The 25,628-nt window shown below is 49.4% G+C and overlaps 9 protein-coding genes across 9 annotated transcripts; 2 read left to right on the forward strand and 7 right to left on the reverse strand.

Moving 5' to 3' along the window:
- Positions 1–1,762: 1,762 nt before the first annotated feature.
- Positions 1,763–3,583, reverse strand: PG994_006967 (uncharacterized protein; the record flags this gene model as incomplete). The annotated part of the gene is made up of 6 exons (XM_066858376.1): positions 1,763–2,222; positions 2,277–2,312; positions 2,369–2,537; positions 2,585–2,991; positions 3,074–3,435; positions 3,497–3,583. 6 exons carry the CDS (start codon positions 3,581–3,583, stop codon positions 1,763–1,765), a joined length of 1,521 nt encoding a protein of 506 aa, XP_066715318.1.
- Positions 3,584–4,781: 1,198 nt separating this feature from the next.
- Positions 4,782–6,338, forward strand: PG994_006968 (uncharacterized protein; the record flags this gene model as incomplete). Its single annotated transcript, XM_066858377.1, has 5 exons — positions 4,782–4,986; positions 5,239–5,312; positions 5,375–5,557; positions 5,628–5,827; positions 6,044–6,338. The coding sequence occupies 5 exons, from the start codon at positions 4,782–4,784 to the stop codon at positions 6,336–6,338; spliced, it is 957 nt and encodes a 318-aa protein (XP_066715319.1).
- A 407-nt stretch (positions 6,339–6,745) lies between these two features.
- On the reverse strand, positions 6,746–7,801 carry PG994_006969 (uncharacterized protein; the record flags this gene model as incomplete). Its single annotated transcript, XM_066858378.1, has 2 exons — positions 6,746–7,237; positions 7,346–7,801. The coding sequence occupies 2 exons, from the start codon at positions 7,799–7,801 to the stop codon at positions 6,746–6,748; spliced, it is 948 nt and encodes a 315-aa protein (XP_066715320.1).
- Positions 7,802–12,289: 4,488 nt separating this feature from the next.
- Positions 12,290–13,204, forward strand: PG994_006970 (uncharacterized protein; the record flags this gene model as incomplete). Its single annotated transcript, XM_066858379.1, has 1 exon — positions 12,290–13,204. The coding sequence occupies one exon, from the start codon at positions 12,290–12,292 to the stop codon at positions 13,202–13,204; it is 915 nt and encodes a 304-aa protein (XP_066715321.1).
- An 857-nt stretch (positions 13,205–14,061) lies between these two features.
- Positions 14,062–15,250, reverse strand: PG994_006971 (uncharacterized protein; the record flags this gene model as incomplete). Its single annotated transcript, XM_066858380.1, has 4 exons — positions 14,062–14,418; positions 14,488–14,738; positions 14,809–15,012; positions 15,079–15,250. The coding sequence occupies 4 exons, from the start codon at positions 15,248–15,250 to the stop codon at positions 14,062–14,064; spliced, it is 984 nt and encodes a 327-aa protein (XP_066715322.1).
- A 21-nt stretch (positions 15,251–15,271) lies between these two features.
- PG994_006972 (uncharacterized protein) lies at positions 15,272–15,831 on the reverse strand (the record flags this gene model as incomplete). Its single annotated transcript, XM_066858381.1, has 3 exons — positions 15,272–15,501; positions 15,554–15,782; positions 15,829–15,831. The coding sequence occupies 3 exons, from the start codon at positions 15,829–15,831 to the stop codon at positions 15,272–15,274; spliced, it is 462 nt and encodes a 153-aa protein (XP_066715323.1).
- A 672-nt stretch (positions 15,832–16,503) lies between these two features.
- Positions 16,504–18,516, reverse strand: PG994_006973 (squalene cyclase; the record flags this gene model as incomplete). The annotated part of the gene is given in 3 exon segments (XM_066858382.1): positions 16,504–17,844; positions 17,855–18,067; positions 18,145–18,516. The coding sequence occupies 3 exon segments, from the start codon at positions 18,514–18,516 to the stop codon at positions 16,504–16,506; spliced, it is 1,926 nt and encodes a 641-aa protein (XP_066715324.1).
- A 1,682-nt stretch (positions 18,517–20,198) lies between these two features.
- Positions 20,199–21,528, reverse strand: PG994_006974 (uncharacterized protein; the record flags this gene model as incomplete). The annotated part of the gene is made up of 3 exons (XM_066858383.1): positions 20,199–20,734; positions 20,786–20,809; positions 20,859–21,528. The coding sequence occupies 3 exons, from the start codon at positions 21,526–21,528 to the stop codon at positions 20,199–20,201; spliced, it is 1,230 nt and encodes a 409-aa protein (XP_066715325.1).
- Positions 21,529–23,365: 1,837 nt separating this feature from the next.
- PG994_006975 (uncharacterized protein) lies at positions 23,366–24,525 on the reverse strand (the record flags this gene model as incomplete). The annotated part of the gene is made up of 4 exons (XM_066858384.1): positions 23,366–23,472; positions 23,533–23,702; positions 23,873–24,097; positions 24,158–24,525. 4 exons carry the CDS (start codon positions 24,523–24,525, stop codon positions 23,366–23,368), a joined length of 870 nt encoding a protein of 289 aa, XP_066715326.1.
- Positions 24,526–25,628: the final 1,103 nt, after the last annotated feature.

The raw sequence follows: 25,628 nt of genomic DNA on the forward strand, positions 1-25,628 counted from the left end.
ACCCTAACCCTAACCCTAACCCTGACCCTAACCCTAACCCTAACCCTAACCCTAACCCTAACCCTGACCCTGACCCTAACCCTAACCCTAACCCTAGGATATTAACCCTAACGCTATTCCTAAAGGCGCTAATTAAATAATTATAAATATTTTCCGTTTATTTCTATTCTTTTTTAACATTTTATATAATTAATATATTAAGTATCGAGCTTGCACAGCCGCTTATTTAAAATATTTAAGCCTATATCGATATTATACTTACCCCTCGCGAAAATTAAAGCCGCTTTATAATCCTACCCGTTAATATTTAATAATTAACGCCGTATTATTATAATAATATTTAGCGCACCGTTTTCGTTATACCCGGTTATAATATAATTGTTATACGAAGGTTTATTAAATTTAAATAAATCGCTTCCGCTTACCCGAGTTATATTAATAATTTATTAATAATAAGCCGTAATTAATTCGAAAATCCGCCTTATAATAAATACTATTAATAAATCGTACTTAACGACGGCTTCGCAACCCCGTTTTTACGTTACATATAATTATTTAATAACTTTAATAACTATTATACTAATTATAAATAAATTAATTACGCTTTAAAATATATAAAAAATAATATTTATATTAATATAAAAAATAACGGGGTTATTAATAATATTAAAATTCGTTATTCGGCTATTCGAGCGCTCCTGGCATAGCTTAATAATATTAAATACCCGATCGATTTAAATTAAAGGATTTAAAATTATATAATAAACTTATATAATAAAATTATTATAATAATATTAATAATAACCGATAAGCTTTATATAATATTAAATAGGTTTTTTAATACGTATATACGCTGCGTAAGGGTTGAAACGGTGTTTATATTCTGTTTATTTTCTCTATTTATTAATTAGCGGGAAGCCGCTAACGCTTACCTTTTTATACGAAGGGCTAATGATCCGTATGTCGCACGCACGTGACGCCCTTTTTAAAAAGTGTTAAAAGCCTTTAAAGTGGCTATTTTAATATATAAATTAATAATATTTATTTTAATTTTTATTACTTATTTTTTTATAATAATATTATTATATAATAAATAATATAAAATTAATTTATAATACGTAATTAGTTTAAAAAATATCGTAATATTTTTATATTAAAACTTTATTTTTATTATAACCGAGATCTCTTTTTTATAAATTTTTATTTATAACGTTATACGAAAAGTATTAGTTTTATAAAACTTAATAACTATTTTTATATAGAATCCTATTCCGATTCTTATATAGAATCCTACCCTTGAAATTCCGGCTACCCTACGCCGCACGGGTATATTTTATAGAATCGCTATACGATTCTATATATAATATATGTTAGGTATTATTTTAATTTTAACAAACCCCGATATACTTTGAAAAAAAGCGCGCGGTACGACGCACTAATTAATCGCGTTACCCTGTTACGTATTATCCTATTACGAACCGGGGGGGGCAAGCCCGTACGCTATACCGAATCGCGAAGTTATTCTACCCGAATAACCGGCGGAATAATGCCTAGGGAATAACGCCTAGGTATAAGACGGACTAGGGCTTCAGTAGAGTCATGGTGATAGAAAATGTAGAGACAGCAGTGCCTTCCCGTTAGTATCCGTGAGCTAGTCTATTGAGGTCGGAACGCAGAACCGAGCAGAGACAACTCAAAAACCTTGATTTGATATGATTCTATCTGAATACAAATTCCCACAATATCATTATGCAGTATACACTTAAGAAACAATGCGGTGTCCGGTGCTCCGCAGTCTCTGAAAGACCATCCCGGGATCATACTTCTTGGAAGCTGCTATGATCTTGTCGGTGGCGTAGGTGGCGATGGGGTCCTGGCCGGCATAGGCGTAGTTCAAGAAGCGCCAGTCCCAGTTGACCCCGAGCGACGTGGCGTACGCGTCGACCTCATCCTGCCACTGCCGCATGATTGGCAGCGCAATCGCCTCGTTCTCGGCGCCGCCGATCGCCAGGCTGGCCAGGAACAGCAATCCGTTCTCGCCCTGGGACTTGGCCTCGAGGTTCATCGAGTTCCCGCCGTTGGCGTTGCCGTGCGCGATCATGGCCTGCGTCAGGGGGAACATGGAGCAGAGGGTGACGAGTTGGCTGTCCTCGCTGACCAGTCCGGCCAGTTTGCCGGCGATCAGCTCCTCATGCTTGTCCGCGGCAAACTTGATGACACGTCTGTAACACTTGTATTAGTATCCTGCCAAGGCCTCAAGCTGTGTTCACACTTACGGGTCATTCTTGTAAGCACCGGTCAACCAAATGTTACTGTAGTCCCATATGTTAGTGGTTGCACCAGGGTAACGACGAAGCTGGGCGCCTACCGAAGTCCATCGGGCTGTCCGAGGTCAAACTCCGCAGTGATCTCGTACATGGGCGCTGATCGGAGTGATGTTTTGATCAGGCCCGATGTGTTGAGGTAGCGGTCGTAGACGGGTGGATACTCAATATCGAGCGTGTTATCCATGGCGACCTGCACAATCAGAGACTGGGCTGCGATACAAGTCAGCAAGTATCACATTCTGGTTTTCGGCACTTACTCGAGTGGGTGTAGACCCAGTACAGCATAGTGGAGCTGTTCTTGTCCTGGTAGTTGTTCTCGACAAAATCCACGTACGCGTCGGTGAGGTCGTCCGCCGCGCTCAGCTCGTACTGCGCGATGCCGCCCCAGATGTTGGGCTTCTTGGGGTCCGGGAATTCGATGACATACATGTCAAAGCGCGTGACGAGGCCGAAGTTGCCGGAGCCGCCCTTCAGCGCCTGCCACAGGTCGTTGTTCTCGTCCGCGTTGGCGTCGACAATGGTGCCGTCGGCCAGGACCAGTTGGAAGTTCTTGACATTGTCGCAGGCCCACCCGTGGGAAGTGGAGTGGAACGAGTTGCCGCCTCCCGTGGTGAAGCCGGCAACACCGACGCCGCCCGCACGGCCACCCGTCACCGTCACCCCGCTGCAATGGGGAGTGGTTAGCGTGGGCGCCTCTGTAGAGTACATGGCGCTGACACACAGCCGGGGATCGCTCCGGCACTTACTGTGGCTCCAAATTCTCGTACACCGGCTGCCAGGAAGACCCGGGGCCGATGGAAGCAATTTTCTCGGTGGGATCGTAGGTCGTCTGGTTCATGTGACCGAAATCGATCGTGACGCCTTCTTTGATGCTGTTGGACGCCGGGAAGTCGCCATGGCCGTGACCTAGGATGCCAAAGGAGCAGTCGTTGCGCACGAGTGTCTGGATGATGACGGCAGTATCCTCTGCGCTCTGAGGCAGCACGAAACACCAAGGAGCCAGGGCGGCACTGACAGACCAGATGGACTCAACGCGGCCTTGGTAGTCGGCAGTGTCGGGATAATACACCTTGTCCTTCAGCGACGCCTCCTGCGATAAAGCATTGCACTATTGTACATCATCAGTTAACGATCTTTGGCCTGCTTGCTGGAAAGGGGGGGTGACTAACACATTGAGATCCTGCATCAGCGCCTGCGACCGAGACGTGACGAATCAGCAGCAGCGCCAACCTGGCAACAGCCGTATTCCGTTTCATTCTTGCTTCGGGTGCTGACCTGGACGATCTGACCTGCATATGCTACCGCACCACATACACGAGCAAAGCGCAAATCAGAGTTTTGATAACGAAATGCACGCCACAGCTCCCAAAGAAGATGTGATAGTGACACCCAGGCATTGGCAGCCCAGGAACGATGGTGACTGGCTTTTTATTCTCGTCTGCCACCGGCTTCTCGATTGGGGCATCTCCGCTTGGCTGGTCGCGGTCGCGGTCTGATTGGGTCGCATTGCTGCATCCTTGCCGGTCCCGGACCCTGCCCTCTTTTAATAACCCTCGGGATGTTTACCGAACGTGGGAGAGAAAAAGTGGCCGTCCCAGTCTTTTCATCTTCCCACACCGGTGAAAGGCCGAGTTCCTATTGCACACCCCCTGTCCCCCAGGTGCCAACCCTAGAAAGGGATACCATCTCAAGGATAGTCCTGTGAACCCTCGGCCGCGGCACCAATTGAAATGGGACGGCGATTGTGGTGGTTGGTGAGGGGCGACGATCTCAGCACCCAAATGGGGAGTCAACCCTGGTTTCTTCCCCGGCAAACCCCACCGGTAGGATTTTGCGGTACTCCTCCTTACTTGCTACTGCTTTTACCCTTGCATACTATTGGCTGTCGCCTTTCCAATCCGTGAGCATTGCATTCGCAATACCACCCTAGCCTACCATGGGAGCCATGTCGTACCAATCCTGGTCTCATCGTCTCCGATGCAGTAGGGATCTTCCGGCGAGCCGCGGTCGGCTCTCTCGGAAGGTCTCCCGGAAGGCATATGCCTCTGAGCAGATACCTTGCGGCGTAGCCTACTTGCCGACCTATGATTTTGATTACACTGAACATCTGTTGCACGAGTTTCTGGCAGGTCCTGACTCCCTTGCATAGCTCCTAAACCCTTTGCATAGCTGCCAATAAAATGTGACGCAAGCATGGTGCCCTTCGCCTCTCCTCTCACTAGGTCCGACATGAGGTGTTGTTACTTCTCGCCAAGACTACATGTTCTGCGATGACCCATGTCAGAGGCTTTGCCCATGGCTGCTACATTTACGGTCCAGCCGTCCCCTCTTGAGCTTACAACTCCTCTTAAGTCGGACAACCCTCAGCGAAACCCAAACTCAATCTATTTCCATAGGCAACGGACTCGGCGTCTTTCCACCTTGACTCACTTGAATCCGAGAGAAGCGGCGCTCATGTCGGGGTTTCCCGTGGTCGATGGAATCCACGTATTGTTGCCGCCGCCCGAGGGGTATGCTGTCAATTTGACCAATCCCCAGAGAAACAGCGACGCGGGGATCTACTGGTGCTATGCGATCGGCAGCGCCCTAGCTTTGCTATTCATGGCACAGAGGCTTTACACGAGGCTAGTCTTCAGTGGCGGGCTCCAATTGGATGATTGTGAGACAGCGACAAGCACCGCAGAGTTCGCGAAAGATGGCTAACCATGGTGATGGCAGTGTTTATAGTTCTCTCATGGGTTCGTACCATCTGGCCAAGGAAACCTGCAATAGTTACCTCATGAAGGTCCTGTACACTGATAACATCACGATCAGGGTTTCGGACAGGCCACGCAGCTGATTCTGGTCTGTAAGTCAAGGCCGTCCGAACTAATAACCCAGTCATTCGACCACCCGCTTACAATAATAATAGACGAATTTGCGGCGGCCATTGAGGGCGTTCATGGCTGGGAGATGACCATACCAAAATACGAATCCTTTCTGCTGGTACCTCCGACTTCATTCCATGTCCTCTTGCCGTCGGCCTGTGCTAACCCATGGCCACCCAGCTTTCTTGGGTCAGCCCGCCGCTCTATGTACTCGCCGGCAGCTTCGCCAAGTTGTCCCTTCTCGTCGTGTGTCTCCGCCTAGCGCCGAGTGGATGGTTCAGGGCCTGCTCGTGGGCTACAGTAGGCCTTGTCCTGACGCACACTGTCGTTCTCGTCTTCGTCATGGTCTTCTCGTGCCACCCTGTGAGCCCATCTAAGACTTTGGGCATAACAGTACTGCCATAACAGTTCTGGCTAATACGAAACTCACTAGGTGCGCAAAAGCTGGGACGTCAGTATTCCCGCCGCCGAGGGCTTCTGCATTGATGTGGTCAAGCTGTATTTTGCGACAGCTGTTGCGAACATCATCACCGATATGGTGCTGTTTGTCCTGCCGATCTGCCTGGTCTCGCAGCTTCAAATGCCCAAGGTGCAAAAAATTGGTGTCGCTATCATCTTCACGTTCGCTTCTGCGTCAGTCTGCAACCTTTCTTCGGCTTCAAGCTCTCAAGCTAATGTTTCTTAGAACGGTAATCACGTCCATTGTGAGGTGCGCCTACTTGCCCGTTCTCCTGGGCAACACGGATCGATCATGGGCCATCACACAGCCAAGCTTATGGGCGTAAGTTCCTCACCCGTATCCCCGCGGCATCAAGCAACCGGGGCTGATGCATATTTGGTGCTACATAGGATCATCGAGGCCAACCTGATCATCATCTGCGGCTCGACCCCCACCCTCCGTCGGTTTTTCCGCCACGTCGCCCCCACCCTCATTGGCGATTCTTCGTCCCGCGGCAAGTCGAGCAAAGAGGGACATCAACACGATCCCGCTCTGGTGACACTCGGTCAGATCTCGAACCGAAGAGATTACGCGCAGTGTGGCGATAATGATGGCGCGTATGAGATTGGCAACAGTACCAAGATCGACGCCGGACGTAGAGACGATGCTGATAACATGTCGATCGGGGAGAATCCGCTACAATGACGCGAGCAGCGATAGGGCCATCATCACGGAGGCAGTCACAGTGTCTGTGGAGTATGATGGCAAGTAAAGAGTACTGTAGCATCCTAGGCAGGTATGTATAAACCATTGAAATTGCAGGATTGATTCTGCTACCGTTCGCGTACGGAATAATATCTACTAATCCCACGTTGATTCCGTATTCGAGACCGTGCTGTCGCGCTTCTCGAGTTCAGGGCCCCTTCTACTCGACCCTCACTAACACACAGACCCTCCCACAATGCATCTGATTCTGTGATATACCCTCCAGGCTAACACGTAACCAAGTCAGAAATTTGTCGGTACTCTGCGGAACTATACCATCTTTCGTTCCTCTCAATTCCGTAGTTCATGTGCCAGTTTTCCCCTGCGGTAGCTCTAGAGTGTCTGGGCTAATTGACTTGAGTTCCTAGTGCGGCAGGCTGCTGAAGGAAGATGACTGGATCAGCAACCACGCTGTCTAGATGGGGTGCACCCTCAGCATCTGCAATGACCATGATCACCACGCCTTCCGGAGAGAACTGCAATGGAATCGTGACATTGATGGGCTCAGCTGGCGAGTTGTCCGTACGCAAAGGCAGACTGACGATCTCGATGGCATGGTAAAAGACGGCGTAGTATTGTGCTGCCGCGGCAAAGCGTGGCTGGTTGTCCGGTTCGGTGAAGTTCAACTGAACGGTGGCGCCCACCGCCACGGACTCGGTACCGGCGGCCACGCCCGCTTTGGGTAGGTATTGCGACGGGTTGGGGAAAACGGGGTTGGCGGGCGGGCAACTACCCGGCACGACGAATCGGTTGGTCACGTCCAGGATCTCGTTCGGGTAGGGAAACACGGTGTCGCTGGGGCCGCTGAAGGGGCTGGCGGTCCAGACGTCGAGCAGCGACTAGACCTCGTGTCGGGTCTCGACCTGGCCCACCGCGGAGAGGATGCCCCTGGCCGTGGCGTTCCGAGTCTGCTGGATCAGACCCGTGATGAAGGTCATGCTGGCGACCTCAATCAGGGTCGACAGGGCGAGGAAGGTGGTCGGGTCGCTGTCGAACGGGAAATTGTATTCGCAAGGACCGGGCTGGACGGAACCGGAAGAGATCTCGCCCTGGAAGATGCGCAGGTGGCCGGCTTCGTTGTCGCGGATATCCGTGACGCGCTGGTACGTGGTATTGGGAAGGCCAAGCTCCGTGAAGCTGGAACTGTTGAATGCATGAACGCCCGCGTCGTAAAAGGACCAGATGATCCATTCGGCGGCGAGGATATTTTGCCACAGCACGTCATCGTCCGAGGTGTCGTCTTTGGCCCTTGTAGCCTGCATGAGCGGCCGAGGCTTGGTATTGGCAGGGTCTTGTCGAATCGTAGGAAGAAGATCCAGAGTATTCGAGGACACCGGAACTGCCCTGCCGTGATGCATCAACAGGAGCGCCAAGCAGGCAGAGAGAAGATAGGTGCTTTTCATGGTGGCTTTTCGTAGCAAGAGGACGTAGGAGGGGATTCAAGCTGGTGACGAAAGATTGCTTGCGGACGATGGTGCTTTCTGTATAAGTTTCTGGGCCCGACCATCGGGTGCCTTATATACATGCTTGACCTCGGGGATGACGGGTGTACCATGTCGCCCGGCTTGATTTCAGATGTTAGCAGAATACGTGGATATCGAAGATATTCCTAAGCAAGGCTTAGTATACTTGCGTGGCTCTGCCCCTTTGTCAGAAAATGTGGGGCCCGGCTTGCATATGCCCTCAGCCGTAGTCCAAATACAATATCTTCGACGCTACCAGTATAGTCGGCATAGAGGCTATGCTTTATAGTGGGCCACGTCACCCAGCTCGGTGGGTTGCGAATCGACAACATCCATCTATCTTTCAAGACACCATGACTCTTGGCAACCATCCGAGCTATTGTCACCTGTGTGGACTATCAACTTTCCATCCGAGTCAAGGATGGGCAGCCCGGCCACTCCATCCAGGACCTGCAAGCCATGTCACGTAAAGAGGCGCAAAGTAAGCCCGTCTTATTGCCATCCGATTGGGTTCAATGACTACAGCTAATGAGCTTCAAAAGTGCGATAAGCTAAAGCACCCCTCACGGGCCACCCCGTTACGGGCCACCGCGTTTTACCCCACGAACGCGTTTTTTTACCGTGTATCCTAATTAAAAAACTTTTTAATTTAATTATTACTTTTTATTTTCTAAAGTTATTATTAACTTTATTCTTTTTGTTTATTTCTACTCTTTATAACGATGTTTTCGTTTAATATTTAAAAGCGTGTATAGGCTACTGTACGCGACGTAAAGCTCGGAGCAGCTACTCGCGAATCCGCCTGTAAATAGTTAGCCTCTTGATTATATATCTAACGTCGTCTCGCCGGTGTACTTATTAAAAGTGAGTTTAATAAAAATTAGCAGGTCTTATTACCACTTTTAGAAAACGAATTAGTATATTAAGCCGTTGGTTAAGCTAGGTTAGGCTTCGCGCTAACGTTAATTAAGTTTAGGTTTATAGCTTAGCGAATATTAAACGCCTCCGGGGCCTCTTATATTTTAAAATAACGATAGTATACTCGTTTTTTAATTAAAAACGAGTTTATTAAGACTGTAAGGTCGAAAATAATTAATTATAGCCGGGTTAATAAGGTTATAGTAGTAAATATTAACGTTTTTTTTAATAGATTTAATGCCCCGGAGCTAGCTAATATCCCTTTTAAACGTTTTTATAATATCGACGAAATAAGTATTAGCTAAAGCGTTAGCGGTGACTACTAGGTAGTTACTAAAGCTATTAGCTATCTAGCCTTTAAAAAAGATGTCGAAAAAGGGGAATAAATTATTACTTTAAAGTATGTAGGTTATAATAGGGTACCCCTTCCGCCGCTAATTATTTTCAAGGGGGCCGACGTCTAAAGCCAGTGGTTTCTAGACTAAGACGGCCATTTTTAGGATAACTGGCGATTTAGAGCGTCGCCTAGAGGGTGGACTAGTAATGTTACAGCTTTAGATTAAATCTAAAACATTTTTATTCCTTATATACGGTCTCGTTATAATAATAAATAAGTTATTTTAGTTTATAATAATTATAAATCGCATATAAACGATAATTTTTTATAACTCTATCTTTTAAATAAAATATAGCTAGTTTTTTATAAGTTATACTATAATTATATAATATAGGTTTTAAATATAAAAGTTTTCGGCTTATTAAAAAGTTAAGGATTATTTTAAAAAAGTGCCCGAATACGGTCTTTAAATTAAAGCTTACGAAAATAAATATATTAAAAGTATACCGCCAGGTTAAGATTAATATATTAATTCTTTTTATAATTAAAAACGCTTAAAAAACGGTTAAGATTTATCCGCGGAATCGCTCGAAACCGTTATTATTAAAATACGTTATCCTAAAATATATAAAGGTTACTCGGATATATTTAAAGCTATTAAAAATAATTAAGAAAGAATTAATACTCGATTTCCTCGCCGAATTAGTTTTAATACTTATTAAAACACCTTTTAATCGTTAAGAATTATAGAATAATAATCGGAAATTAGTTATTATAAACCTTATTTTTAGAATACCTTTTTAACGGCTCTTTATTAAAAAGGCTAGTAAGGCTTTAAATTAAAGCGCTAATAAAATCGCGTATTTCGAAGTTTAGGTCGATTATTTTTAAACTAAACTCGATAAAAAAATTACGAAAATATATTAAAAAGTAAGAATCGCACCGGGATAATAATTTATTCGTATAATTAATATACGCCGGGCTAAGCGGAGGTTAAAAAGTAGGGTCGTATACGAGGACGAAGCTAGCGACGTCGAAGTATTAAGAGGGCCTCGTAATGCTATAAAAGCTATAGAAGATGATGGTACGGAGGCGGAGGACTATATTATTATTAAAAATAATAAAAAATAATATATTTATATTAATTCTAGCCGTAGAAATAGCTTTAATTACAGGGGTAACGGTAGCTTAATAAAGTGGCCCGTGAGGGTGTGGCTCGTGAGGGGTGCTTTAGCTTAAGTTAAAGCACCCCTCCACGGACCACCCCTTCGCAGACTAGAAAACCCACTAAACACACCCTTTTGATTCAAAGTCATTTCTATAGCTAAAATTAGTCAGGACATGCTATTTTTTAATATTTTTAACAATAATATAGTCCTCTATTTCCGTTTATCGTCTTTTATTCCCTTTATATTATTCTATGGCCTACTTAATACCTTAACGTTAATAAATTTATCCTTAAATATAACCTTATATTTTAACCTTTATTTAACTCGTCGTATATTAACTATATAAATAAATCGCTATCCCGGTACGATTCTTACTTTTTAATATATTTTAATAGTTTTTTTATTAAGTTTAACTTAAAAATAATTAATTTAAACCTCGAGGCTCGCGATTTCATTAATTTATTTATTAAAAGCTTTATTAGCTTTATAAATAAAATGTTTTTAAAAAAGGAAATTAAAAATAAAGTTTATAATAGCTAGTTTTCGATTATTATTTTTTAATACTTAATTATTAAAAGGTGTTTTAATAGGTGTTAAGGTTAATTCGGCGATAAAATCGAGCGTTAATTCTTTATTAACTGCCGGGGGTAGCTTTAAATATAGTTAAGCGATACCTTTATCTTTTAAGATAATATATTTTAATAATAAATGTTTCGATTAATCTCGTGGATAAATCCTAGTTATTTTTAAGGTATTTTAAATCGTTAAAAGAGTTAAAACGTTAATCTTAGCTTAATAATATACTTTTAATATATTTAATTTAATAGGTTTAAGTTTAAAGACCGCGTTTAAGTATACTTTTAAAAAGATCTTTAGCTTTTTCTTTAATAGCTTAAAAACCCTTATATTTAAAACCTATACGATATAATTATAATATAGCTTATAAAAAACGAGCTATATTTTATTAATAAAATAAAGCTATAAAAAATCTTCGTTTATATATAAATTATAGCCGTTATAAATTAAAACGACTTATTTATTATCGTAACGAGATCGAATATAAAGAATAAAGATATTTTAAATTTAATTTAATATTATAGGATTATTAGTTTACCTTTTAAGCGATGCTTTAAACCGCTAGTTATCTTAAAGATGGCCATCTTAGTTTAAAAATTACTAGCTTTAAATGTCGGCCCCCTTAAAAATAATTAGCGGCAAGAGGGCTACCTTATTATAGCCTACATACTCTAGGGTAATAATTTATTCCCCTTTCTCGACGTCTTTTTTTAAAGGCTAGATAGCTGGTGGCTTCGGTAACCACCTAGTGGTCACCGTTAACGCCTTAGCCGATACTTATTTCGTTAATATTATAAAAGCGTTTAAAAGGGATATTAACTAGTTCTAAGGTATTAAATCTATTAAAAAAAGTTAATATTAGCGATAATTACCTTATTAACGCGGCTATAATTAATTATTTTAAACCTAATAGTTTTAACGAACTCGTTTCTAGTTAAAAATCGAGTATATTAATATTACCCTAGCGTATAAAACGCCCTGAAAGCGTTTAATATTTATTAAGCTATATATTTAAACTTAACGAGCGTTAATATGAAGCTTAGTTTAGTTTAACCGATAGCTTAATTTATTAATTAAGTCTTAAGAAATAATAATAATACTTACCGGTCTTTATTTAGCTCTTATCGCGTCGGTATACCGGCTAGGCGCCGTATAACGTAGGATTAATCGATATTTTATTTACGAACGGCTTCGCGAACACTTAATCCGAGTTTTACGTTACGTATTATAGCTTACGCGCGTTTTTAAATATTAAATAATAATATAAAAAAATAATTAAAAAAAGACGAATAAAATAATAATAATATATATAGTTAAGAGGTAAAAGTAATAAGAAGAATCCATATTATTATCCAAGGGTCCAACGCGTTTATGGAGCGAAACGCGGTGGTCCGTGAAGGGGTGGTCCGTGGAGGGGTGCTTTAGCTTATGGAGCTGCCAGGATGTTCACAATGTCGGAGGGCATGCATCGACTGCCTGGGCTACCCAGACTGTTTTTCTTTACGTCACCGGGATCAAACGGAGCTCACGGCGGGCAAAGTCCGGGATAAATCCACCGAGAAGAAGAAGAAGAAGAATGCGGCATTCTCTTCCCCAGCCCAAGAGTCCAGATCCACTTCTTGCGATACCATGCACGACGGCGTCAAAGAGATGCCGAATACACTCCCACTTACCGCGTTGTTGGTCCGTCCAGAAGATCTGGGCCATGCTTACTTCGTGAACCGGTATGCTCCGGCAGGTTCCTTTAGCTACCTGAAGACATCGGCATCCATTGGCTTTGACCTGGGCTCTCTGGACACTGCTCTTTCGGCGCCCTCTCTCCTTTTACTTTCTCATCATCTTCGCTCACCCGAGCTCCACCTTCTCGCCCGTGCTCACTACGCCAAAGCACTGAAATGTACCAATCGGGACCTATCCAATCCGGATATTGCTGCGCGGGACAGCACCATGCTCCAAGTGATGCTCCTGAGCTTCTTTGAAGTCTTGGTCTTCGAGGGCCGCGATATTCCGTGGGACTGGACCACCCATCTCGCTGGCATCGTGCAGTTGATCCACCTCAGGGGAGAGGCCCAGTTGGACAGTGTACTCGGGCGAGCCCTTTTTCTGCATGCATGTGGGAACATCAAGACGAGCTGCGCGCAGAGGTCTCTGAGGCTGCCGCCTGAACTGGCGTTGCTGGAGGAGCGGCTGGCTTGCCTGATGGACCCGACCGATGTTTATTGGCGGCTGGGCAACGTCCTCGGGGATTTCGCTGGCTTGCGTGTCGATTGCCCTGCTCTTCCGTCTGCCGAACGAGTCCAAGCTGCGCTCCTGCTTGACGAAAGACTTGGTGGTACCCTCTAAGATCTAGGCAGAATGGCCCCCTTTAAAGCCACCCATGCCTCAGAACTACCGATTCCGAGCTCTCTTCATGAGGGTTCCTTCTGCTATTACCGGTATCGATCAGACAGAGGCAAGACAGTGGAATGTGGCGCGTGTACTGACGCTACTCGTCAATGAGTTCATTTTTGACGAGTTATAATCTTCTCAGCAGCGCCTATTACTAGATGAACAGTCGCGAACCAGACAGAACACGATCCTGGGAGAGGCCACGACGAAGGGTCAATCCATGGTATCGGACATTCTGAATTCTGTTCCGTATGCGTTGGAATTCTCGCAATGTCCGGCCGTGTCGGCACGCTACATTATTTACTCACTCGCTTGCGTTGCGCTCTCCCCCTTCTCGTCATCCGCAACAGTTGGTTCCGTGCGTGGCATGTTGGAGGCCATTGCCAGCCAGTATGGTTGGGTACATGCTACCAATACGGCTGCGAGTATCTTGCAATCGAAGGATATGGAAAGTTGGTGCGTGCTTCATTCCTTTCTACGTGTTCAACTCTCAGATGATCGACGTGGACTAATGAACGGTTTTCTCTAGGATGCATTTGAGCATTCTCTACTAAGAGGCCAGTGAAACCTGTACCACGACATCATCGTTACAACTCTTCCACCCAGGTAAGATTGCAATGCCACTCTGCAAAACACATAGGCCCAACTGGCCGAACCTTGCCACTTTGCCATTTCTTGCATGCTCCGCCCGGTTCATGAACGAACTCAAGAGTACGGGTATAGCAAAATGTGCCATAAGAAGTTTCATCTGCAAGTAGAATAACACCATTGTGTAAGGCTACTCTACAGCCACCCCACACTCTCCCGACCGATTATGACCTCGGGATCCTGAAAACAGGGTACTCTTCGCCCCTGCCCACTGGGATAATGTTGAACGTGACGTAGCTGTCAATATTTTCGGGCTCAAGCATGGTGAAGGCCAGCGCCGCGTTCTTCTGCCTCGTGCTGACCCGGAAGCTCCCGGCCGGCAGAACCACCTCGCGCGTGGCAGCCTTCGTGGTCACCGTGTTGCAGACGTGACCTTCGTATAGTCTGGACGCCAGAGACGACGACACCACCGTCGGGGCCTCGACGCGGCCCCGGAACTCGTGGTCCAGCGTCTCGACGTCGAGGCCCAGTATCTCCAGGCGCTCGGCGATGTCGGCCCAGCTTCGGGAGATCATGTATGCCTCGGACCGGGCGCGCGTGAGGTTGGCGCGCGACCGGGTGGTTTCGTACCACGTCACCGGCGCCTAGACCACGCTCCCGTCGCGCTGGTCAATCATGGTAAAGGAGCGGTTGGAGCGGGGGTAGGAGTCCGTCACCACGCTGTCGTCGTTGCTGTCGACAAATTCTGCGATGGCGTCTTCGACTTTGGAGTAGATCCCATCGGTATGGTCCCGGGCCAAGTCAAGGATCGCCTCCATCTTGATCAGCGCTGTCGCCACGCGACGCTGGAAGTGCTGGTTGCCGAGCCGGATGCGCGCATCTCGAGCAGGAAAGAAATGGCCTGCGTTAGGCCGACGGCGTTCCGTCCTGTGCGCGCCTCCTTACGGCTTGGGTGAAGGAGATGGCGGAACCTGGCGTGCTGTTGGAAGCGCAAGTCGCGTAGTGTTCCCAGCGGAGGCCATACGACTCGAGACGCGCGCCCATGGCGGGGATGAAGCTCTGGAGGACTTGGCCGCGAATTGCCTGGTGGATGTTGAGGTTGATGCTACCCGAGATCAGGGAGTCGGCGCCGTGCTGGTAATGGCCACCGTACACCGTCGGGGCAGTGAACTCGTCTACAGCGTCAAAACCCAGAGTCAGTAGGTGGATCGGGTGGAGCGAACTTTAGAGCTGTTACGTACGCATGTCGATGGAAATATGCGGGTTGTACTCGCTGACGATGCGCTTGATGCCGCGCGACTGCCTGCGCATAAGCTTGATGTGTTCGCGGTTCGGGTCCAGGTTGACGGCCAACTGACGTTGGAAGTAGGCCACGCCGTCCATATTGTATCGCGGCAGGATCTTGATGTCCATCTTTTTGAGGAGCGACTCTGTCTACGTCTGGTTGGCATTCATCTTCCCCAGGAGCGCCAAGATGGATTGATCCGCCGCGGGCTCGTTGCCATGGATGGCTTCCTGGAGGTACACGTGGAGCTTTGGGGTGTTCTGCGTGTTGGGCCGAGACAGGAAGACGTAGGGAACAGTGCGGTCTTCTTCCGAGAGGAAGTCGGCGGCTTCGTACGTCATCCATTCATTCTTGCGCGCTAGGTCTCGGACGAAGAAATCTTTTGCATTTCGTCAGCGAGTTTCCCAACGGGTGTGTATGTGTCAACGCACCAAGCTCAATGTGGTCAGTTGGACCCTCGGGTTTCAGGAAGGCAGGAGACAACAACTCAATATCGACGTTGGGAAAGTTCCGTGCCACTAGCTCGCTGTCCTTGACGGTTGGTAGCCAGTTCTCCCCGTACTTGAGTCCCGACTGAGCGCCGCCTGATTGTGCCCAGACACTGGGGAGTATTGACAGGTACGCAGCCCAGCGTAGTGTTGCAGTTGTGGTAGGAAATATCTTGAAGGTTTGATAAAGGTCAGCAGGCGGTCTAATCCAGCTTAACCATCGTGTATATGGTGTGGGAATGTTTGCTTATTTTATATCCGGCTATTCTCAAAGGATATTGCGAGGTTGTAGCAACTGGACTGGGCTCAATTACGTCGCCGGCACGCTTCGAGGGTTCTCGGCGCAAGCACCCGTGCATCTGGTGTATTCTCTGAGTCCATCACTCGATGAGGAAGGCCACGAAGAGGGGCAACGCTTGGTATGGAGAAGTCAGGGGATGCGGGGAGTTATAGTAACCCAAGCCCTGAAGATGGGCACTTGGCAGGTTGGGACATGGAGATAGAGGTTATCGGGCTACCAGCTTAATTCCGCCATAGTCTTTGCAAGAACTTCCGGGTCTTTTCTTCGGCCTTGATGCTTCGATAACAGTCATGGAATGCACTCACGAGGGGCAGGTTCGCAGAGATACCGCACACCTGACGGGCTTTTAGGCACATGGGGTAACTGACAGGGTGGTTAAAGACGAAAGGAATTCTGACCTGAGTGAGCCCTGGGAGGCTGCTGTGAAATGCCATATAAGTACTCTACTGTTTCAAAAGCTTTCCAGATAGACAAGAGAAAGGGTGCGGGCTTAAATGGCCTATTTCATCTATGAGCGCAAATAACATACTGAAACCGGCAACTCGATGTATTGCCTTCTAGCCCTGACTACGGGTGAAACATGAATTCCAAGTTAGTGTACACCATTGACTTCCAGATCTCGGTGGACCGCCGCCTTCTGAGCGGCGAGGTACTTGCTCAGAGCCATGACGGGGAATGCGTGATGGTAGAGTGGATAACCCAGATACAACACTTTCGGGAAGCCGGTACCGGTGTAGACATCTGCCGGCCACGACATTCCGTTACTGGACCTGACAGTCTGATTCTTCGCAAGCCACGAGATGCCGCTCTGGATCGCCTGGCAGGACGCGGAGCGGAACAACAGCAGCGACTGGAGAGCCCACGCCGTCTGGGCAGCCGTGCTCGGTCCCTGTCCCGCCAGCTTGGGAAATTCGTACGAAGCGAGTGTCTCGCCCCAACCGCCGTCGTCGTTCTGAATGGACTCAAACCAGGTCACCGCCGCCTGAATCGATGCACAGACCTTGGGGTCGGACTTGCCAAAGTGCACCAGGCCGCGGAGCACGTTGCCGGTGCCGTAGATGTAGTTGTTTCCCCATCGGCCCCACCACGGACCCGACTTCTCCTGCTCCTTCAGGAGGTAGTCGACACCGCGGGCCGCCGAAGCTGCCAGCCTCCACTCCAGCAGCTCTCCAAGGCGCTTCGTTCCCTGCGACAGCAAGTGCCCGAAACACTCCAGGATGCGACCGGTGACGTCCGCCGTGCTCGGGTCACACAGGCTGTCCATGTCGCTGAAGGGGATCTTGTGCAGCCACAGCTGGTTGTTGTAGCAGTCGAAGGCCGCCCAGCCTCCGTCGTGGTTCTGCATTCCCATGATCCACGTGACCGCATCGACACAGGATTCGGACTCGATAAACCGGCAGTCTTGCTTCGCAAGCGCCATGACGACGACGGCGGTGTCATCGACGTCTGGATACCACTTATTATGGTACTGGAAGCTCCAGCCCCCTGCTTGCTGGCATGGGCTATAGACGCGCCAATCACCTTCGGGGCCTAGGATCTGTCGGCACTTTAGCCACTCCGCGGCCTTGCACATGCGGGCGTCGGAGCCCACCCCGGCGTCGCAGAGGGAGAGTGCTACAAGAGACGTGTCCCATACGGGCGACACGGTGGCGGTCAGCCTCTTGCCGCCTTCGTCCTGCACCGCGAGCCGCTCCAGAGCAGAGAGCCCGCGCTTGATCACGTCGTGGTCGAGAGGGTACCCCTCCAGGATCAGGGCCCACACGCTGCCGTGCATAGGAGGAAAGAAGCCCGCCCAGTCGCCCTCAGCCTCTTGGTGCTCCAGCAGCCACTCTACACATTTCGTCCGGGCCGTCCCCCTTGTCGGGAAGTTTCGGAGCCCGCCGGCGATGGCAAGGACCTTGTCGGCTGCCTTGAAGGAGAGCTGGATCCATTCCTTTTCCCACAAGAGCTTGGATAGGGGTGGGGGCAAAGGGGATGTTCTTGTTCTTCGGGTCAACCCACAGCTCATCGAGGAAGTCGTTGTCGGTGCTACGGCCGTTTGGGAGAGCGTACACTGGCTTGTGGTGGGCCACGATGAGCACGGGTATCATTGTGCTTCGCGCCCACGACGAGAGGCTGTAGATGTTGAGCGGACACGACGCGGGCATGAGAATAAGCTCGGCCGGCAGTTGGGGAATGGCGCCCATGGAATCAGACCAAAGGTGGCGAGGAAAAAGCGCGTGAAGAACCGGACTTTTTCCACTCCTCCGTTGTCTACCATGAAGTCTCTCGCCTTGAGCATGGCCTTTTCGTCGGGCGAGACGCCGAGTATTTTGAGTGCTAGGTATGCCTCGGTCGTGGTCGAGAGGTTGCCGGGAAGTTCTGGCGCCAGACCCCAAGAGCCGTCTTCTTTCTGGTCTTTGAGCAGCCAGAGCTTGATCGCGTCGCCGTCGGCTGTCAAGTCCAAGCCCACGGCATACTTGAACATGACGTACTCGGAGGTGAAGGTGGCATCTGACGAAACCTTGGCCACCCAGTGGCCATCTTCGCGTTGTTCATCGAAAGAAAATTGAACCGCCTGTTCCAAGGCGTCTTTGGCCTGTGTGGGGAGTGACTTGTCTTCCATTTTGATGGTTACCGACGGAACTATGATGCTTTTTCAGGCTGGAGCGGCCAGAGTCCTGTATTATACGGAGCTGCGTGAGGGACTTGAAATGGAGAGCGCCAGAAGGGAGACATTTGGCAGAACTCTATCCACACTACGCCAGCCTACAGGTAGTCAGACCTGCCACTTGAAGCGTAGATAGCACTGCGGTCAACCTTACTCTTTTGTAGGATTCGGCAATGCCCGCGTCGGGCCGTCTTGAGCGTTTTCGTTTCGCATGTTGGCAGATGTCAGCGCACATGGCGAGTTGATAGACTTTCGACGGCCGGAAGGGCTGACTCATTGCACACCTTGTTTGGAGGCGCCAACCATGGAAGCAGGTCACATGCTCATACTTATACACCAGTCCAGTTGTCTTCCGCAGAAGAGTCTGCAAGAAACCAGGAATAAAACTTGGTGCAGTAGCCCGGCGGAATGACTTCACGAAGCTGGGCTACCGCATCAAGTGACTGTGGACTGAATGATTGCGGAGCTGTCCTGAAACACGTAAGGTGACTTTGAGTTTGTTTCAGACTAAAGCATGCCAGTGGCATCCATTCTAGAAAGATGAATGTATACGCCACTGCATGCCTGATTAATGGGACGCGCTTCCCGTCCCAAGTCGGGGCTCATCGGCACCAAAGGGTAATAGGGACCAGAAGAAGGCTTCATGGGCTAGCTGCGTTGTGAATGGCTCGCCTTGGCCTTCGCTGCGTCGGATGAGAGATGAATGGCGGGTTGCTCCGGCGCGGATGGCGGGTGCGTCCTCTCAAGGTGTTGATGGTCAGGGGCCAGTCTGTGTTAAAGGCTTGGGTACTGGGCTCACTCAGATTCTGCATCTCGTCAACACTGGTCATCTCCCCAGTGGGCCGTCTATTCCTGGAAAAGGACTCAGTTTTCGCCATGGCGCTGTAGGGACGGGCATTGTAAACGCCTTTTAAATTTCTTCAGCCATATTAGTGAACCGTTCAGGAAGTCGGAGCCCGCTGGCCGGCAACAGCTGGAACTGCCGAGCAGCATCTCGTTGAGCGGGTGTACGAACGGCGTTCTGTGATGTAATAGGATTGTCTTCGGCAAAGCAGACCGCCGCTTCCAACTTGGAACATTCCAGTACAACTGTAGTAGGTAGGCTTTGCTGCCATGGTACATGGCATGCGCAGACTGAGACCAATGAATTGCATCACTAATCTCATGCGTAGTCCCGGGGTGAACATGCATACGACGTGAGCCGACTAGCAGAGCCGAACGTCCTGGTTTCGATCACGCAGCTAACCCCAAGCACCACCCAAGCCGATGCTGGTCAGAGGACACCTGAGAAAGCGCGCACATCACTCATGAAAACACCTATCGGCTGTCTCACCCAAGGGTTGGACGAATGAATGCCAAGCAGAGTTCGGGGAGAAGCCTGATTGGACCCCACTAAGGAGCAGAACACATGGAAACCGTTGGAGCGCGGGGTATGAAGCGCGTGTCAGGGCCGACCTTCCTGCAGATACAGCAGAAACGGTAGGAGGCACAACGCCTTGCCCACTGGACGCCATAAGATCGTTTTACATGACGTTATCCAGTAGACAGGCGCACGGGTAAAGTTGGGAGAATGGACGTTTAGCGTAGGTTTTCACAAGAGATATCGAATCAGCAGCACGTCAAATGGAGAAGAGACATCATTCATCCCCTAAAGAAAAAGATATATTCCTCGCGATGAGCCCTCTTGTCGCGATGCGGTCTGTCACGGCGTCCGCCACGGCGTCCGTGATCCGGTCCGAGACCGTGCTGGCGACGACCTCGACGATCTCGTCCTCCTGCTCGAGGCAGTACTGCACGTCGCCGTCCAGCCTCTCCAGGTCGTCGCGCTGCACCGCCATCTCGAGCTCGAGCTCCTCCACCCGGCCGTGCGCCCGCTCCGCCGCCAGCCGCACGGCCCCAATGTCTGCCTCGCACTCGCGAATGCGCTCTTTCTGCTGCCGGTTGTCGGCGAGGAGCTCGTCGATCTGTCGGGCTTGTGCCTGGACGAGCACCTCCAGGAGGGCAAGCCGTTGCTGCACCGCAGAGGATTCGGACGCGGGCCTCGGGGGGGAGGCGCGCAAGTCGGGCTTCTTGACCTGCAGCCCGGCGTCCGCAAGAGCCGCATCCTCGCTACAGGTGCTGCTGGTGCTGCGCCGCTGCCGCTGTCGCTTCGTGCCCTGGCCTTCTGACTTGGCTGCGCAAGGTTAGATACCTGATTAGGATCGGGAATCATGGCTGAACGTACTCGAGATGGGGGGCATCGGCGGCCCTGGACCTAGTTCGTCATAGCGTGGCGGCGGCAAGCTGTCGTGGTCTACCTCTACCGAAGGGGGCAGTGATGGTGGAGGTGATAGAGATCTGTCCACCCATCGGCAACCCCCCCATCCGCCGAAGAGTCGAAATGTCTCGGTATACGGCGGCAGCGGCACGACACGACCAGCAGAAATCAGTGCACACAGAGGCTGCAGATGGGCCCGCGATGCTTCTTCGTCCGCCAAGTAGATAGACAGCTGGGTGGCTCGGGTCAAGGATCGAAGGGCGTCGAGGACCTGGCCCGAGGCACGGCTCCCTCGCCCGCAACGGAGATGGCGTGTTGCTTGGAATGATCAGTCGGACAGGCTCGCTGAGCATCATGGAGAAACGCGCGAGCTTGCCCGGCAGCTTGGCTCGTACGGCATCGGGGGCATCGATGTCGTCGTTGTACACTGGCGATTGAATCTGGCTCGGGTGGATGTGGACGTGGGCGGGCGCGTGCGCAAATATGCCCTTCAGCTTGAGGGGGACGGATAATTGTAGGAAAACACCGATGGGGTCATCTTCGCGATCGGCGTGTGTCTGTGCCGGACCCGTTTGGGATTCGAACACGATGCGTGCATCAGGGGGGTCGGGCGTCGTCAGGAAGCATGATGATTCGTGGCTCGTCTCGGACCATTGCAGGGCTACGCGGGCAATCTTCAGAGATGGAGGATGGGGGTTCGGATGCGACATGTCGGCGGAACCTAGATCTGGTCAGTTTCCAAGGAGCAGACGCGTGCCACTTACCACTGGCCGCTGGTGTTGTTTCGGTGGACGAATTGACAGATGGATGCGCTCGCACACTTGACCTCGCCGGCGCAATGCAACGTAACACGATCGGAATGCAAGACAGACAGGCGCCGGGTTCGAAGGATGGCGATCTGGCAAACTCCCCTCCTTGCCGCGCAAGCGCAGCCGAGATGGACGAGGAGATGAGAGATCCCTTCCCAGTGCCCTAGCCTTCCATAAGTGGTGTCGAGCAGCAGGCTACAAGACGCGACCGATGGGTAGAACCAGTAGAATACGGCACTGGGCGTGAAGTACAGGCGCCTGACCGCTTTGCATCCGATGTGTTTGATTAATGGATGGCGAGGAAGTGTGGCAATGATGATGAAATAGGTAGCTTGAGGCGTTGCGACGATTGATGAAGTAGATACGTTTCTTTGTGGTGGATGCCTAAAGGCAAGGCTGATTAATAATTAATGGTTAGCAGGTTGGTTTAAGCGGTGGTCAGTGCGTGTGGTAATAGGCTGGAGTTATTACGTGATCCTGGCCGCTATTCCCGCGGCCCTAGGCATTATTCCGGGCGCCGTTCTTCGAGAACGAGCGCGCGTTTAGCGGGGGGCTCGCGCCGCGCACGGGCGCGTTCCTATAAAACGAGTTTACGAGGAACGGGGCGCGCTAATTAGCCGAACGCGCTACGTAGGGTGGTTAGGGTCAGGGTTAAAATTAAGATTAAAAGAGGGTGTTTTTTAATATAAGCGCGTGTATAAGGCGGTTTTATTATATTTAAAATCGAGGATATTTTAATTTAATATTAATTATAAATTAATTATATTAATTAACTTATAATACTTTTTAATAAATAATAATTAATTAATAAATATAAGAGTATTAATTAAAATAATTAATTAAAAGGTAACATTAAATAATAAGATAATTAAACTAATCCGGCTGATAGGTAATCTTAGAGGGTGTACGGAATAGTCGAATATGTTTTCTTAGGAAGTATAGATAGAAAACAAACGAAACTTAGTGAAATAGCAGCTCAGGTCGGCCGCGTTCCTAGTTATGTTTACTGTCCACTATACAGCTGGCGTGTGCCAAGACTTCTCCAGCCAACAGCCCATGCCAAGGAGCCACCCTGGTTCGATATGAATAAATCACCATGTTGGCCGTGTTTTCTAGCTTCATGGGTTTAAATGTAGGAACGGATAATGCGCAGCCGGCTCAGGCTTCCGAGTTGTGTATCCAATGACGTTGGACAGCCCCCAAGGGACAGCCCCCACGCTTCAGTTTGATTGCTACTGCTATATACCGAAACTTTCTGTTACCGACGATCTTTCGTGCAAAATCCAAAAACTCTCCCTTACTTCAAGTTTCGTGTGAAAACGATGGGCGGCAGTTCATCTTACAGGTCGGCATCTATCCCCTGAAGCGTTGTATCACAGCCCCCCGACCCCTCCTGCAATCCGCATTGTACGTCGGCAGCAGATCGGCAGGGCCGTGCGGACGAAAACAGGGCAAGGCAGTTGTACCTCAGGTTGTGCAAAATGGCCTCCACAAGTGAGTCACAGAAGAGATCATGTCCAAGTGAAGAGAGCCTTGGGTTTTCACAATATATTCAAAAGCACTGTGCTTTGGCAAAAGAGTGTGAAAGATCAGAGAATGTCGAAGAAGAATTGGCCCGTTCGACGAGGTACAACATGAGAAAGCAAGTAACAACACCCTGTGACAGAATCTCCTGGTTCAACCGAACTAAGCGTCGTTGTAGCGGATGCGCCGTAGATAGCCGTCTTCCGAGGGCGAACTAGCATCGGCCCACGACGTGGTAAAGGCCTTCCAGATTGCCATCGTTGTTCTTGTAGGGAGTGCAGACTTCTCCGTGGACGTCCTTGCCATTGCAATGACCGGTACCTGTCCGCCCATACATATTAGCAAACACTACTCGGGGGAGATGATGCTAGAAAAACGGACCTTTGCTGCACCGAAGATAGCCGGTAAAGGCGACATCGCCTTCCTCGCCGTCCTCGACATGAAAAATGCGTGACGTAGAGTCTTCCGTGGTCTCTGTCATATCAAAGCTGAGGCCCAGGCTTACGACATCGGCAAAGCCAAAGTTGAAAGATGTCGTGAAGGATACAGACCTAGAAAACTCAATAGTGACATCACTCGGACCACGGACGCCTGTCGCCACGATTTGCGGGTGGTCTGCCGGCTTGGTGTAGTCCTCCCACGATGGGTCTGGGTGCCAATTGCCGTCACAGACGCCCTGCTTCCTCCTGTAGCACGGCATCACCGGATACGGGTTGCCTACCAACTGAGGGGGGGAGGACCGACCTCCTTGGGCGGGATGATGGTTCCGTTCCGCCCGATCATCTTCATGCTCAGCATGCCGCTTCCAGCTGCTTCCATGGTAAAGTCTTGGCCCCATTTGGTGGAACGCGTGGATGCACCTGCCTGGACACATTCGTCATGGTCGTTGCACCATTGAACCATGAAAGAGTCCTTAAGGCGGATCTTGGCACATTGGTTGGTTTTGCTACAGCGAAAGGCGCCAGTTGACAAGCTCCCAGAGTGGCAGATGGTAGTGATGAGTCACATTGTGTGCAGAGCGGCGCCGCAGCCTGGGAAGCTGGTGACAGCGGGAGAATTGATGATGATCTGGTAATTCGACCATTCCGGCAGGTGAACGTCAATGTAGGCTTCATACTGTCTGGAAAGGAGGCACGAGTCAGCTCTTGCTACCTTCACACGATGCAGGTGGACTGGAATGTCGACTAACCCCGACTCTTTGTCAAAGTCCTGGTTCGTGAAAACGTCCTCGCTGTTGTATATCACGCATTCGGGGTACTTGGGGCCGGCGCTGGCAATATTGACGGGGCAGTCCTCGCAAGCATCCTCCTTACAGAGAGAGAATGCTTCGTTGGGGAAAGGGCCGTCATCGCACAAACACCTAGCAAGATTCATGAAGAGGGCAAGTGCGAGTAGCGCAGGGCGCAGAGTTGGTGATTGCGTGGTTGAAGAGTGAGGTAGAGGACAGGGGTTGAAAGGCAGTATTGATACGACGTAGTGGGAAGGGTATTGAAGTGATGAGATCAGGAGATAATCAGAGATGGTTTGGATTGCCGGGAAAGGGTATATTTGTAGCAACTCACTTTCACCGCCAACTATCCGACCACGTCCTTCTGTACATCACCATCGCTTCTCACCATCTCTCTCTCTATTTTCCCCCAAATAATGCTGCATCGCTCTTGGGACTCCTTTGATTGTGACTTGCAGCTGGTATCCCCGCTTCAGGCGAATGTAGTTCCCGACAAATGTTAGGCAGTGAGGATTCCCGTATTTACTAAAATAGCATCTCGGTGGCGAGAAAGCATATTGAGTAGGTAGCAGTATTGCTTCAGGGGCAATGCCCTTGACCGTCGTCCCTCCCCTACCACCCGTAAGCGAGGGCGTCGCTGTTGCAAGTTGGGATGATGCCACAGAACCAAACCATATATCGTGATCGATCGATGTCCTTTATCTCCTCCGTAGGCTGGATAGCAATGTTTGTTCATCTTCCAAGGGCGACAGCAGTGCCTCGCTGGCGCATCATGAGCGTTGGGTCTGCGCTAGACACCGAGGAATTTTGTTTCACGTTGACGATACGTATGTGTTGAATGACCACCGCGGTGAGTTCAAACCGATTTCCATATATAACTCTTGGCGTATACCTGCTTCGGATGAATTATTCTCGCGGTCAGTGCGGTTATCCCTTTGCGGCTGGTCCACCAATCACTGGCTGAATTGACCCCTCATGTTGGTAGTTATGGACGAGCCACTCGATCACCCCCTGCCGGGCACGCTCATGTTGGTTGTCTGTACGGAAAGTGGACCAGTAAATCGCTGCCGAGCCCCTGACCGATTTCCAGTGCACTTTGGACCATTATGCTGTTTGTATATGATCAGACAATGCCGCAGGCCAGCGTTGAATTAGGATTCCGAACCAAGCTATCGGTGCCAACAGAAATCCGCACCCCTAGGTCGGACTTTCTATACATGAGCAAATGTTTAGCAAATGTTTATAGAGT

This window comes from Apiospora phragmitis (assembly GCF_038363925.1).
Source record: "Apiospora phragmitis strain CBS 135458 chromosome Unknown utg000007l:1.0-2108841.0:1.0-2111359.0, whole genome shotgun sequence".
Lineage (NCBI taxonomy): Eukaryota > Fungi > Ascomycota > Sordariomycetes > Amphisphaeriales > Apiosporaceae > Apiospora > Apiospora phragmitis.